Source organism: Python bivittatus, unplaced genomic scaffold (assembly GCF_059951505.1).
Source record: "Python bivittatus isolate LINGU-HERP-01145 unplaced genomic scaffold, Pbiv_v1 ctg000700_np1212, whole genome shotgun sequence".
Classification (NCBI taxonomy): domain Eukaryota; kingdom Metazoa; phylum Chordata; class Lepidosauria; order Squamata; family Pythonidae; genus Python; species Python bivittatus.
In genome coordinates this window covers 103,235,977-103,250,864 of record NW_028277098.1, presented here as the reverse complement: position 1 = coordinate 103,250,864, position 14,888 = coordinate 103,235,977, and the positions used below count along the sequence as shown (strand labels likewise).

Sequence of the window (14,888 nt, the reverse complement as noted above, 5' to 3'; positions counted from 1 at the left end):
ATTGTTTCCTTTTTAGTTCAGCTGATGAACTGCTGATGAACATCAGTTTTCTGGACCACACTGGTGCCTTCCTCCTTTTTCCTTAATGGTGAAAATACCCTATGGTCTAATAAAAGTACGAAGAAAATAATGACTAGTAACCACTTAAAAAGCCATTCTGCAGCAAAACGGTGCTGAGCTGGACAGGAGCAAACCGGAGGGCCAGACACTGAAAATACAGAAGAAATAATTTAAAGGACAGCGGCTCTGAAATGTTTCAGTGGCAGTTGGGGAAATAAAATATGTGCAATCATAATTGGCAATAATATTTGCTTGGCTATAATATGTCAGAGGTTTCTCCCTAAAATAGGAGTGACCGATGACAGTAGAAGTTGACTGTCAGCTGTTTCCCTATGGAAAAATCTCAGACAATGAAAAGCTTTAAAAACTAGAAGTCAAACGGGCCAAAATATAACAGACAGATGCTTTAATGAAATCTCTTCTTTGGATCCTTAAACACTGAAACTCTGCCCCTCACAAGGGTCTGGAGGAAAGAAAGGGACACAAACATTTCAAGCACTCATTGTGTGTTTTTCATCCAATAGACCTTCTGCTTTTCTCCTTCCTTGCTCGAAAGCTCCAAGGAGGCCAAGGGAACCGCCTCTGGCTGCTCTTGAGGTGGTCCTCTCAGGCCCGATGTCTACCAGGCAAAGTGTGGAATGCAGGAGAAGTAGGCGCATCCCTGAGGAAGGAAGGAAGCGGGGAGAAGAAAGTAAGACCCAGAGGACACAGAACGTCCCACAAGCCCCCGTGGCATCACCCTCACCCAGGGCACTGGGCACTTCTGCCCGAGAGCCTAAGAGGCAGCCCTTCAGAGCTGTCCTCAGGGTGTGGCCCAAAAAGTCAAGATGGCAACCACGACAATGCAATCGGAGCTCTGCCTGTTTTGTATGCGCACCAACCACACCCTTGGGGCCACCATCTTGACTTTTTGGATTACACCCTGCAGACACCCTTGGAGGCCCACCTACATGGACACTGTAAGCTCTGGTGCCTGCGGACTGGATTTCGGTCCTCCTGGATGCTTAAAGGAGCCAGGACAGTGACAGGGGGGTGAGTGAGGGGGTGGTGAATACATCCTGGAGAGGGACATTTGCCACCCTGGAGCAACTACTGCTCAACCCAATTATTTTCGGCAATTACCATCCAGGATCTACCTAAGACAAAAGGAAAGGAGAGGGTGAAATTCTCATTTGGCTGAATGCTCATGTACATACTGACACAACTTGGATACAGAGAGTCCTCATTTAGCAACCACACTTGGGACCAGCAACCTGGTCATTAAGCAAAGCGGTCACTAAGTGAACCTGTGACTGTGCTTATGACCTTCCTTCAATTTCCTTTGCTTTACAAACCTGTGAAGGTCATCAATGTGAGGATTGGTCATAAAGTGACTTTTTCATCACCATCATCACTGCGAACAGTCACTAAACGAGGCAGTCACTAACAAGGACTATCTGTACTTTTCTTCCTCCAGGGATATTTCCCATTTCAATTAGAAAGAAGGGGACTAAAAATAGAGATCTGGGAATAATCTGCCATTCAAAATTCAGGCTCATCACAGTTTGCTGATATCACCTGAGTGAAGAAGCTCTTCCTTTGGGTCCATCCTGGAGAGTTCCTGATGGAAACTAAATTGGGGGAGTCTGGTAGCCCCTTTTCAACTAACCAATTTTATTCAAAGGCAGCAGCTTTCTCAAGGCTGCCCTTAGCCAGTGTCGGAAGAGCGGGGAGATACTGCTTCATTGCCAGTGCAGCTACGGGCGACTGACGCCCATCTCACTCGCAGGCTGGGGACGAGTCAAGGATAGCCTCAGAGGACAGGACAAAACCAAACGGTTGCCAGGGCAGGTTTCTGCCCTGGCTAGGGGCAAGTGAGAGGTGAGCGGCTTTTCCCTCCATCTCCCCTTCTTTCAGACCGCTTCCATCACACTTGGACTAAGGACGGGAATATCTTTGCACTAACTCTGATTGGAAACACGCTCTGCCTGACAGTTGGGCTGATGGAGGAAAAGTTGGGGGGGTTGGCCATGTTGGGGGAGGGAGGGGGGTGGTGGTGGAGATGCTGGGTCGGGGGAAGGTTGAGCAACAGCAGAAAGAGCAGGCGCTGCCATTTGTGCATAAACCGGGGCACCTTCCTTCCCGTGCCTGGCAGCAACAGGGAGGTTCTGGTGACAGGGCCATCTGCAGTGAACCAGGATCTGCTCCAAGTAGCAAAATGTGCACTGTGTCATCGCCACAGAAGCTCCACCCCACGGCCAGGCGTGCAACATCACGATCCTGGTACAAATGCGTGGTCCCTCTCTTGCCACCCACGGCTGGTGACCCCCAGTTCTTTATCGGCATTCTTCCGGCACGAGGGCTAACGGAGTTACAGCTACCTCGGTGGCCGAGGCAGCGGACGCACAGATAAATAAAAATAAATGGAGATCAGGGGCCTCCACCCCACACAGCCCTTGGAAATGGATTCTTTCTCACCTCGAGATAAACGATACTGTTGCAAACATCACAGGAATAGTGTATTGGTAAAAAGAGGTAAAATTTTCCTTTCAGGCCATCTAGAAAGAAAATTCAAACAGAACGAAAGAGATCTTCATCAGTGGTCATCTACTGAAAACCCACAAGAGCAAAAACTCTCCAGTGCCATCCTGGAGCAGGCGAGGACCAAACGGGCTACTGACGGCTCGGCTCTTCCCCAATTCTCTGTCCAGCCTGGGCAGGTCCAACGTCTAGGATGTCAGGACGGGCAGGAAGCTCAGAGGCAGGAAGCTCAGAGGCCAGCCAGTCAGCCAACAGACTTTGCTGCTTGCACACGGAGCGAGGGTCCTGGGCTGTGGCAAGGAGGCTGCGCTCCTTGGACTTTTCCAAGGGTTCCAAAGGATCCGTCTATCCTTTGCTGCTGCAAACCAAGTCCCACACATGCTTCACATGTGTCCATTGCGCCATCACCACAGCCGTCTTGTTGAACTTTTCTATCAGCCTTGTGGACACCTCTGTTAGGTGCAGGGACATCTGCAGCATAGACCCGTTCCATCAAAGTGATGAAACAAGCATTGCACCACAAGCACCATCCCTTTTGTACATGTGTACGACATTACACAACAACTTTAGTGTTAAAATGGAGCTTGCATCGCAATGGCACACTGTTCGTATCATCATCCAACGTCTCTGGGGAGAGGCAGGAATCCGGGCAGTAGGAAATCCCTGTTTCCCATGCACCCCAACCTAGGACTCAGGAGCTATGGAAGGGTAGAGGCCAGGAGGCATCAGAGGCAGGTGCCCATCGCCCCCCCAAATTTCCTCCTCCCCCCCAACCACTGCTGCCCCTGGAACTCCACTGGGGAAGAGTGTGAACCAAGATGGTCCTTCTTTGCACGCCACCCTCTTCCTCCACAAAACAGGAAGGGAGGGGCGTCACAGGGATCTATACACCTGAGCAGGTGCCAGCATGCCCATGCGATCCTAAACCTTCACCCAGGACTAATGGCTCCTGCCTCACTCCAGATCACGTAATTCTACCAGCGGCTGGAGCAAAAGGCAGCAATACTCACCACTGAATACCTCTTCACTCCACCTTTTCAGTGGGAAGACACTTTCCACTACATCGTTCTGCAAAAGGAAGAGACAAGGAGCCATGAAGAGAAGCTGGGAGGTGCCTTTTCTGCTCTCCCATCTGCTTTCTAAGGAGGGGACTTGGGTGAGGACACGAGCGAGCCGTGGCCGGTCCAGCCCTTGGGCCGGAAGGATATATGAAATGTTATTCTCTAGAGTCCTTTCAAAACAATTGGAAAGAGGCCAGGGAACCTTTGACAGTGGCTGGGAAACAGCTCATAAAACCCCAGAATGGTGGAGCTGGAAGGGATCCCGGGGATCATCTAGTTCACCCGTCTGCAAAGTGCAGGAAAACCTATTACGGCATTCACGAGCGGTAGCTGTCCAACCTCTTCCTAAAAACCTCCAGAGACGGAAAACCCCTACCTGCCCTTGGAGACTGTTCATCAGGAATGTATTACAAACATGAACAGTCCCCTTGCCTTGTGGCTTCTCTACCCACACCCCAAATTCATGGGGATTGTTGCTCTTTGATCACTAGAAAACCCCAGCTGTTCCAAATCTACAGCCCCTTGATTCTCTAGGGAGAGAGGAAAAGACTTTAAAAATTGAGACTCAGTGCATCCCGCCCTTTGTCCACCCTTCCTCATTGCCACCTACTCACATCAATGGTGCAGGACTCCGTTTTACAAGAAGCCGTAATCTGGAACTCACTGAGGAGAAATAAGCCATCATGACACAAGATGGAATCAGCTTCTTATCCGGACCCCCCTCCGACCCCAAGCCAGCTCCCAGCCTTTCTCAGAGAATCACTGCAGCCTCTCTCCTGCCTAATTTATTACCAAGCTCTTTACTCATTAACTGTATACCCCACTTTTCCTCCAGAAGTTCAAGGTAGTATAAATAGCAATCCCTTCTCCATATTTTGCAACCCAAAATCCTACCTTGCCAAACATCCCCTTCTGATGCTACATAATTTGGGAAGCTACCCAGTTCCTTGCTGGAATTGCATATATATACATACAAACCCATCAAGTTATTCCTTTTCAGAGTCTTGTCTTTAGAGGTGAATGTGTGTAGCTCAGGGTTGAACTGTGGAGTCCTTGGGGTTCTCTGAGCTTGGTTTTTTTCTTGCAAAGAAAAGAACCAAGCTCAGAGAACCCCAAAGACTCCACAGTCTTGTCTTTGTTACATTAATTTTCATGCATTTTACAATCTATCTAACCTTCACAGCAAACAATTCTAGTTCTCAACCAACAATGCAGCATTTCTTCACATATTTTATTTATTTACTTATTACATTTACATGCCGCCCATCTCCCCCAGAGGGAGATATGCTATCTACATATGCTATCTACACCTGCAACCTTACTGTCCTTCAATATCTTCAGAGCATTTTTTACTTTCTTTTTAACATTTTTTCCTTGGGCACTAATATTTCTGTTCCACTTTTCAACACGTCAGTACCTTTCCATATAAATCTCTGAAACTCTCCTTCCAAACTCCTTCATGTCAGCTTCATCTCTTTTAATCCCATTCACTCTGTAGGCTCCTTGTTTAGTCCTTTTCGACAACTTCCACAACAATTCTTATTTCCATCAAAATAACTGCGTTTTCTCTGTGTCTTTTAAACGTAAATGTTCCTTGCTCTCATTCACTGCATTCTTTGCATCTCTATTCAGCATCTTTCTCTTCAGTTTTTGACATGATCACCATTCTCTTACGTGCATTTTTTCTTACCCACAGCCTCTTTCACTTCATCATTCCTCAAAGCAACCTTTTTCATGCTTCCCATTAGCATAGCTCCCTACACGTCCGGGGCCTTCTGTGATACCATTCTTTTCACTCTGTTTCTAGTACATCTTCCACATCTTCCTTCCTTCCAACCCTTTTCCATTAACTCTGTTCAGAGATTAATCTACTACCTTCTAAAACTTTTCAAACAGGATTCAAACATTTTCTTCTTCTACTTCTATTCTCATTTCTTACTTTTTTCTCAATGTCCATTTCTGCCCACAATCCACGCTTGACACTACCCAAAAATGGTCTGTCCTGTAGTTCTCATCACCCTTACATCCTTCTTTAATTCTTTCATTTTTCCAGAAAGTAATAAAATCAATCCTGTTTTAGATTTATATTCATTCCTTTGCCATATGTACCTGCTGGCATTCTGGGAAGCCATAAGACCTGACTTTTGGATTAGTAGCACTGGGGAGGGGGGTCCCCTTCTTCACAGGTGGTTCTTGGTGTGCTAATGGACAGGATGATTTATTGCTGTTATTGGGTTCGGAGTGCTACGTTTCCCTGTTATTTGATTTTTGGTCAACTCAAGGCAGAGTACATAGCTCGTGCTCCCTCCTCCTATTTTCTCCACAACCACAACCCTGTGAGGTGGGTTGGGCTGAGGAGAGGGACCGGCCCAAAGCCCCCCCAGCCGGCTGTCCTCCCTAAGGGAGAACTACAGCTTATCCAGCACCTGAGCCACTAGACAAACTGGACCTCCTTGTTATTCTTTTTATTTTTGTATTAATTGTATGAAACTTAAGAGCCTTTTTGGAATTAAGCAGCCCATAAGTGGCATTATTTTTTTGATGTACACACGAATAAATTTGCTTAAAGCATGTACTTGAAATAAATAGGTCTTTTTCTGACCAGATAACCACCAAGCAGTCACCATTCCATTCATTCTTAGGTCCCCTAATGTTCCAGCTGATTTTTCTGTACTTCTTTGTATCCTTCTCACTCATCTATTCATGTCACATACCAGAATAATTTTTCCCCTGGATCTCATTCATTCAGAACATTTCACAACTTTCTCCCCAATTCATCTCACTCTCTTCCATGTATTCATCAACCCTACTCCACAATATCATTAATTACCTCTGTTGCTTTTCTCTTTGTTTCACAGACACACAACATATCTAAGGAGACATCCTTAGAACACTAAGATTGTCAGAGATTCACACAAGCCACCCTTTCTGACCCAAGCTCGTTCCTGCCTCCAGCTTCCAAAAGATCAAATCCAATTCTTACCATTCAGGTTTGGATCCATTACCTTGATATGCTCACTGAGAACAAGATCAGTTTCGTTTGACAGTTAGTGGTAGCATGGACAACAAGTTTCCCTGTCTGAAAATGGAGAACAAAAAGCATCAAGAAGTCCACCAAATATGGCCGAAGTCCATTTGATGTATTAAGGGTCAGGAAACTTAATAGATCCAGAAAACATCAGCTTGCTTTTGAAGGAGATCCATCACGGGCAAATGGAGGGAGATGACAGACATCTATCAAATCACAGATGGCAAATGGAAGGTCTGTTGCAAAGGTTTGCACACTTTTAGGAGGGAACAGCGCTCCTTCTCCTCCTCTCCCTCCTCCTCAGCTACTCCCAGTTTTGTTTTGTTTTTTTAATCAACGAATGTAGCGTAGCTCATTCCATCCTCTGTACCTCATTCGGAGTTGTCTTTGGAGTGAGGGCTTGGGGATGGAAGACGCTTGGTAAAAGGATGGGGCAATTGGCCGGGTTGCCCCCATGGCTTCCTCTTCTGCATATAGGCTTTCCTCAGGAGACCCCGGACCTGAAGTCCACCTGTCCCAAGAGTCACTGTGACCAGCTTAGCCAGGACGTGACCAGTGGCACGGTCAAGGACGCCCAGCGCTTTCCCTTGAGGTCTCCTTTGAGAGAGCAGAAGGGCTTTGGGAGGAAACCTAGTCCATGCCACAAATTGTTAGGAACAGGACTGGAGACAGGACAGGATCCCAAAAGCAGAGTTTGCTTGGCACTATGGTATTTACCAATTAAACCCTCCCACCACCCTGCACACACACACACACACACACACACACACACCCTTCTTTGAGTGACAAAATTCACAGAGCAGAGCCAAAAAGAACTTGTGGATTTTCCGGTCGTAAACTTTCTCGGGGCACTAAAACGCCAGCCAACACACTCAGGCTGGTTTTGCCTCAGACACATTTCAGCCACTCTGAGGGAGGGCCAGATCTATTCTGCACGAAGGGGTCAAGCAAGTGGTGGGACTTCTGCACGGTGGCCTTTGGGGAAGCTCAACGGGTGAGGCACCTTGCTGGTAGAACATCAAAACTCACCACTGGAGTAAGACGGTAAGTGCCCTATTTGCTTCTTTTAGGGCAGTGCTTCTCAACCTCCTAAGATGTGTGAACTTCAGCCTCCAGATTCCCCCAGCCACCATGTGTAGACTTCATTTCCCAGAATTCCCTAGCCAACATATGGAGACTTCAGCTCTCAGAATTCCCCAGCTGGCATGCAGGCTGGGGAATCCTGGGAGTTGAAGTCCACACATCTTAAATTGCTAAGGTTGAGAAACCCTGTCTCTTTGTAGTGGTTGGGAGCGGGAATAAAGCTGTTCCTAATCCCATGGGGCAAAAGACGTCTATAAAACCAACTGGGAGATTTAACCAAATTCTGCTGACCAGGACGGTCTTTAAGCCGATGACTCTAAAGGAGCCTTCACCTCTCACGTTACTGTAGTCCAACAAATCTGGAGTCGAGGGCCTTAGTTGAAGAAGGGTGTTCTAAATTAAAAATAGCTAAATAGTTTTGATTGGTTGTATTCTTTTTGATATATTTTCCTTCTTTTAATGCAGTGTGGCTGGGGAATTCTGGGAGTTGAAGTCCACACGTCTTAAAGTTGCCAAGTTTGAAAAACACTGTTTTAATGGTAAGCCACCCAGAGTCCTTGAAAAATTGAGTGGCCTCAAAATTTAAATAAATAAATTAGAAGCAATCTGAGGGAGGGGTTACTCATCCTTTCGCACCCAGGGACCCCTGCAAAGTGGGGGAGGCTCATCAGAGACAGAGACTCCAGGACAGCCATCACAACAACCTTCCTGTGTCTTCATCTGGGCTCCTTTATGAATAGCAGAGAGATGCTATGCTCTCCATAAGACTTCTTCCAAATCTTTTCCAAAGTGCGCACGGGTACAGTTGCTACATGGTGGCTTTAGCACTTGAGAAACACATTCACCTCTGCCCACATAGAAAGATTATATTGAAAATCTTTGAAAGCCTAATGGAAAGTAAGGTACACTAAGGGCCACTGCTTTCCCCTTCTGTATTTGAGCAATGGCTCCAATTTCCATTTCACACCAAGTCCAGGTTCAATACAGAACCTTTCCAGACTAGACTTAGCAAGCTTAGGGTTACCATACCTGGACTGCAAAAATCTGGATGTTACAAGTTGACAGCAAAGAGTCTTCAGTCCCTCACTGCTGTTCCTAGTGCTATGTGGGGCTTTGCAGCTTAGGCATAGAAGCCCTCGCGGGCTCCTAAAGAAAGTGGACTATGGCCCACAACATTTATTTATGCATAAATTAGTTGCAAGACTCATCGCTTCTCATGGAAGGCATTCATCATTCACACAAGGCATTCACTAGAGACCAACCCAGTGGAGGTAGAGACTTTCTTAGGCTTTTCCTGGGGAGAAGCAATTCTGGAGCAAATTAGTGCTAGGCTTTCCCTGAGCATGCTGGACAGTTGTGCTGCTTACCAGAACAAAATTCAGGAGGGAGACAAATTCTGGTTCCTTATATCCAACTGAGACCCGCAAGATGAAATCAAGATGGATACCAATTGGGTTTATCACAGCATTAACTTCCGTACACACTATCCGAACAACGGCAGGATAATCCCTTGGAGAGTTTATCTGCAGAGGATAAAGAGAGGTGATCTCCAAGTGCTGATGAAGGTCATGCAGCTGAGCACTTCTCTCATCATGAAAACCAACCCTACCCCAATCATGGCTGTCCACAGGGAAGAGAGGTGCAAGTATGTGATCCACATCACAATGGCTTGTACCAGACCCCGGTGATTCCAATCTGAGGTCAACCATGAGTGTTGCCTTACCGCTCTTTCGTCCTAAGGGTGATGGGTGTTGTGGCTTAATGCTTCTGGAAGTGCAGTGGGCGGGCAGGAAGGTGAGGGCGTTTGGTGACAAATAGTTCATCACTCAAAGCAGGGGTAGGGACTGTCTGGTGGCTGGGGGGCTGGCCTAAAGAGTGGAACCCACCTGGCACCATCCAGATACGTTGGGCTACCACCCCTGCCATACCTAGCACATTTGGAGGGTGCCAGGTTGGAGAAGGCGGTTTTAGGGAAGCTGAGGTGGGCAATGATGCAAAATGGGAAGACTCGTGTGCCTCCAGCGGTATTCTCGGGGTTCTGCGGAGCTTGGAGGGTGTCTTTGGTCTGGTTTGTTGCATTACCTGGCTTATTTAGGTCGATGCAACGCTTTGCATGCATTTCCCGCTACAGAATAAGAAATCAGACTTTGGAGGGGCAGTCAGAGGAAGTTGGAGGGGCAAAAAAAAAAGAGGGGGTGGAGGGCAGGGGAGCCCACAGGGAGTTGTGAAAATCAAGATGGTGGCCACAACCGCACCATCAACATTTGTATTTGGCTTCAATCGTGTGGCTACGAGCACCACCTCAACTTTTTTGACCCCCCTGCTAGGAAGCAACATTCACTCATTCACTGATTTACTTATTAGTAAATCTGTACACCGCCTGACTCCCAGAGACGCGTGGCTGTGGGTCCGCAGACAGCCAAGCCCTGGTTTACGGCGTGTTTGCTCCCCAGACAAACCGGCTTCCCCTTTGCAAGATGGATTGGAAACAGCAGCAGTGCTGCGGCTGGCGGGGCAGCCATTTCACCCCCCTTTCAGCTTTGATTCAAGGAGGCCACTATCCTTGGCTTGGTCTGGTTCCCTGTTTCGAGGGAGCAGCTTCACCCTTCGTCGTCGGGATGTGCATCCCTCTTGGAGGGTCACAAGCCAAGATGGTGGCCACAACCCTGCAATGGAAGCCCCGCCCCTTTTTACGTGCGAGCCCCTCCCTGCCGACACCCCGATCCCTCCTTTTGCTGGTGCAAAAAGGGAACGAAACAGAGATTTGGATGGAAGGAGGGCTAGTGACCAGCTCGGCACTGGCCAGTTGGCCCCTTTTCCCCAGACTCTCACTGAATCACACTCCGCACCGCTTGTCCTCGGAAAAAGCAATCTATTTCTGCCCAGTAGGGCAGAGGGCCCCAGAGTGGCCCCTTGGCTCACCTCGGAAGGAGAAGAAGCCCCGCCCCCCCTCCGCCGCTTGCAGGAACCTGACGCTGCCCATCTTGGGAGGCCTCCCTTCCGGGGCAGCCAAGACAGCCTCTGCCAACCTGGGAGGGCCCCGAAGGAGGACGTACCTCTGGGAAGTGCTCCATGATCGTGGTGGTGGACAGAGAGTCCTGTAAGGAGAGAACATGGCCCCTGTTTTGGACTTGGTTGCAAGAGCCCGCCGAGGGGATGGAACCGGTAGAACCCGTTCCCCAGTGAGTGGGTGGGCTCTCTTGCGCCAGGTGGGTTCAAGCACTAGAGAGACTCCTGTCTGGGACGCTTTGCTTGGGCTTCTGCACTGAAGGGGGGCCGGACAAAGAGCGCTTCCCTTAGAGGGCACAACCCGCCATTTTGGCTGCACTGGGACAGATACTCCGTCTCTGGATTTCCCAGGGGGGCCCAAACAGCTGTGGGGCAGACCCTCTGAACTGCTCTTAGCATTGCCAGAAAAGGCTCGTCCATGCGTGGTACTCACCAGCGTCATTTCCTTGTCAAAGCCTTTACCTCTCTGTATAGATGCCAAGAAAGAGGTGGTGTCTTCTGAACTTGCATAAACCATGATATCAGCATCCAGGGCTCCAGGGGTGGGCAGGCTGCAGCTGGGAAGAGGGGGCAGTGACTTTGGAACCTCTTCGCATGAAGCCTGCAAGACAGGGCAGGGCAGGACAGGGGAGGCACAGGGCAGCTGAACTGCAGAGAGCAGCTGGCGTCAGAACCGTTCCACCGGTTGCAAGGTCTGGTCAACTGGCTGCAGCAATCTAAACACATACGTGTGCACGCGTGCATGCCCGCAGGCACGCCCCCGCACACGGAAAGGCACCAGGGTATCCCCCCACGGTCCGTGCAGGAGACAGCACGCCCAGGGCACAACCTAGCAGCTCCAGAGGCGCCAGGCTTTTGCCCAGCAAGCAGGAGGCCCTGGGCAAAGACCAACCCCTAGAACAGCAAATCACTCACAAAGAAGGGGAACTCAATTGCAGAATCCGTGATGCTGGGGGGCAAACTTTCATACGTGCAGCCCACGGACGGGGGAAACACAGCTGCAAAACAAACCAAGAAAAAGCACAAAGAACTGTGGAAACCAGGTTCAGAGCCAACCAGGATCAGGGCCCCAACCAACCAACTTCCACCCTGGTAACAGAACCAAAAGGGTTTCCTCACGTGACACGCTCACCCGTGGTTAACTTTACCGTGATCGAATCAATTAACCCAACGTTCTGGGTTTGCATGAGCGACTGAACCCAAAACTCACCCCATGGGCTGAGCGTGGTGACCTGATAGCAAAAAGCAGGTGTGTCTGGCCAGCTTGTGCTTTAGGGCAAAGTTTCTCAACCTTGGCAACTCTAAGATGGGTGGACTTCAACTCCCAGAATTCCCCAGCCAGCCAAGCTGGCTGGGGAATTCTGGGAGTTGAAGTCCACATGTCTTAAAGTTGCCTAGGTTGAAAAGCACTGCTTTAGTCCCTCATGTAAACCCAGCTGAAATATGTACCCCATTAATCCTAAGCAGGAAATCCATTCAGGACAAAACCAGAAAGGGACCCCTTCGGATCCCAACTCTTGAACGGGCAACAGCATCTCTCACGCTCTTCCAAGAAGGATCTGGTGTGTCATGCGAACACAGCCTTCCTTCCCCTGTTTTCTCCTCACGGGTGGGGCAAAGATTTCTTTCTTTCTTTCTTTCTTTCTTTCTTTCTTTCTTTCTTTCTTTCTTTCTTTCTTTCTTTCTTTCTTTCTTATATATTATATTTTTATGTTTATATATTTGGGTACAGCCTCTCCCGTGTTTGCTTTTGACATGCTGCCCGCTTGAAAGGAAGCCCTGGGTTTTGAAAATGCCCTCCGGAGAGTGTCTGGGTGCAAATCGTGATGGCTTACAGTAATCGAACAAGTTCAGGTAATTCAGTTTCGTGAACATCTCTATGTTTGCCTGGCAAATCTGCAGAGGAGGAGCAGAAGAGAAAATCCCGCTGAATCCTTAACAAGACGATTAGCAATTAATAGCTTCCTCTCTCCCCTTTTCCTCCTATTAGTTCCAGATAAACACACCCAGTTTTGAAGGCAATTCCCTCCCTCGTTTTCTGCCCCAGGCTCCGAGTGTCCTTACCTGCTCAAGATTAAAGCACCAGTTACAAGTGATAAAATGAAAGGAGAACATCAGTCCATCTTTAGGCAGTTCACATCCACCCCCACACACAGAACTTGCACTTTTAAATAACTATTTTTCGTACTTCAATTTCTTTAAAGCACCTTAACACTTGCCTTTCCCCTTTCTAGCTTACAGACCATCATAAACGTGTCCATCTTTGTTAACGCGTACACATGCAATTCATCAAACTGAATCCAGAGACCCAAACTTAACTGAATCGCAGTCAACAGAAACACTTAGCTATAAAAGTGTTGCTACCTAGAACTTCTCTGCCCTGAGCTGCTGGAGCAAAAGATATTGATTAATTAATTTCTTCTGAAAGTGTCTGAATGCAGCCAGCTTGGCTGACTTTGAAAAGCTAAGAAGGGCCAGACCTGGTTAGTAATTGGATGGGAGACCACCAAGCAATCCCTGGGCTACAGAACAGCCTGGGAAGGCACAGAATCACCCTGGAAGAAGACCAGTGACAAAGAGGAAACGCTCAGCGACACTCACCGGGCCGCCTAAAAGTTCAATCAAAGCCGCTCTGGGCAACTCGATCTCGCTGCAAGGAAAGAGAAATGCAGAGGGCACTGGAGGAGGGGTCTCCAGGGTGCCCAGGGCCCCCAGCTCTGGACTCTGCTTTGCAGGGAGGGGCTGGGACCGCTGACGGTTGAGGTTGGGGTGGGAAAGGATGCGGCTGAACTTTAGACAGCCTTCATCCCAGCCGGCTGTGAGCAGATCTCAGGTTGATAATAGGCACCCTCAGTTGTGTTCTGAGTCCCAGGCTTGGCATCAGGGTTGGGGAGAGCCAGTCCTGGGGACACCCGCTCTGCCTGGCTCTTATTTCTCCAGCCCCGACAGCCTCCCTGCACAGGAGGACGGCAAAGACCGGGTGCTTTTAGCACAGCTTGCCTCTTCCTCCACTCAGTTAGCTTACCAAATCCATCTTCTGGGAAGGTGGAACCCCAGACCCAGATCCCACTCAGGGGGTCCGCAGGGTGCGGTCAAAAACGTCCAGGCAATGGCCGCGACAGTGCCGTCACAGCGCCACCCAAATTTTATGTCCATGGCGCATAAAAAGTGGGCAGAGATCCGGTTGCAGCACCACAGCTGCCCTCTTGACCTTGTGGACCGTGCCCTGCGGACACCCCTGCCCCCGTTGCAGGAAATTATCCGTTTGATGGCCTCCCACCCCCCAAGGGACTCGTGCATCAGTGAGCAAGGCACACGCCCTATACTTGGAGCCCCAACCTGAACTGGAAGAAAGAGGTTGCAACATTGCACTCCGCTTGAAGTGCCTGGTAATCCACGTCGCTCGCCGGCCCTCAGTGACCCCCCAGCCCTCCCTAGGGTCTGCCCCTCCTTTTGCCTGCCAAGGTAGACTGCCTCCCCACAAGGAGGTTCCCGTCTCCCTCCCAACTCTCCGCCATTTGTGGACCTCCCTTGACGACACCGTGTCACACTGCGGGGTTTCCCCAGCCGCAGGCCTGACATCGGGCCTGAGCTGCAGGGAAATGAACGGGGGCGACTGAAGCCTTCCCCCCGAAGTGAGCAGGACCCGCAGCCTCCACCTGTCTTCCACTTCCATTTCTCCAAAGTCCGTGGTGCAGTCATCTATACTCAGCCGGTGAGGCCCGCCCCGCAGCTGGATTTTGCCGCACACGTTGATGCTCACGGTCACTTCCACTGAGGATATCCTGGGGCATGGGGAGGGGGGGAGAGAGAAAAAAGAAGAGTACAAGAACACCTGTGAGCCCCCCACTTGGATCCCAGGCCGCAGATTTGAACCACCACCAGGAGCCCGGGAGCATTTTATTCAAAGGCATAAAGGAATAAAATGGGCTCGTCTGAAAAGATGCTACCAGATTCCAGATGTCAAGATAACAGAGACTGAATGTGGCTGTCCTCCTACAATGTCTACATCAGTGTTTCTCAACCTTGGCCGCTTGAAGATGGGTGGACCTCAACTCCCAGAATTCCCCAGCCAGCCTTGCTGGGAGTTGAGGTCCACCCATCTTCAAGCGGCCAAGGTTGAGAAA

At 49.3% G+C, this 14,888-nt stretch overlaps 1 protein-coding gene across 3 annotated transcripts; it reads right to left on the bottom strand.

Moving 5' to 3' along the window:
- Positions 1 to 451: 451 nt before the first annotated feature.
- LOC112541192 (uncharacterized) lies at positions 452 to 14,546 on the bottom strand. 3 transcript variants are annotated; one of them, XM_088154395.1, is made up of 11 exons: positions 13,363 to 14,546; positions 12,597 to 12,657; positions 11,677 to 11,759; positions 11,195 to 11,362; positions 10,809 to 10,850; positions 9,120 to 9,275; positions 6,647 to 6,720; positions 4,256 to 4,304; positions 3,591 to 3,648; positions 2,518 to 2,597; positions 452 to 721 (listed from the first exon to the last, which is right to left on the bottom strand). In XM_088154395.1, exons 2-11 carry the CDS (start codon positions 12,634 to 12,636, stop codon positions 680 to 682), a joined length of 792 nt encoding a protein of 263 aa, XP_088010521.1. In that variant the 5' UTR covers positions 12,637 to 12,657; positions 13,363 to 14,546; the 3' UTR covers positions 452 to 679. The 3 variants fall into 3 exon arrangements, with proteins under 3 accessions (XP_088010521.1, XP_088010523.1, XP_088010522.1); XM_088154397.1 differs by having other exon boundaries at positions 11,195 to 11,318; XM_088154396.1 differs by lacking the exon at positions 13,363 to 14,546 and having other exon boundaries at positions 12,597 to 13,301.
- Positions 14,547 to 14,888: the final 342 nt, after the last annotated feature.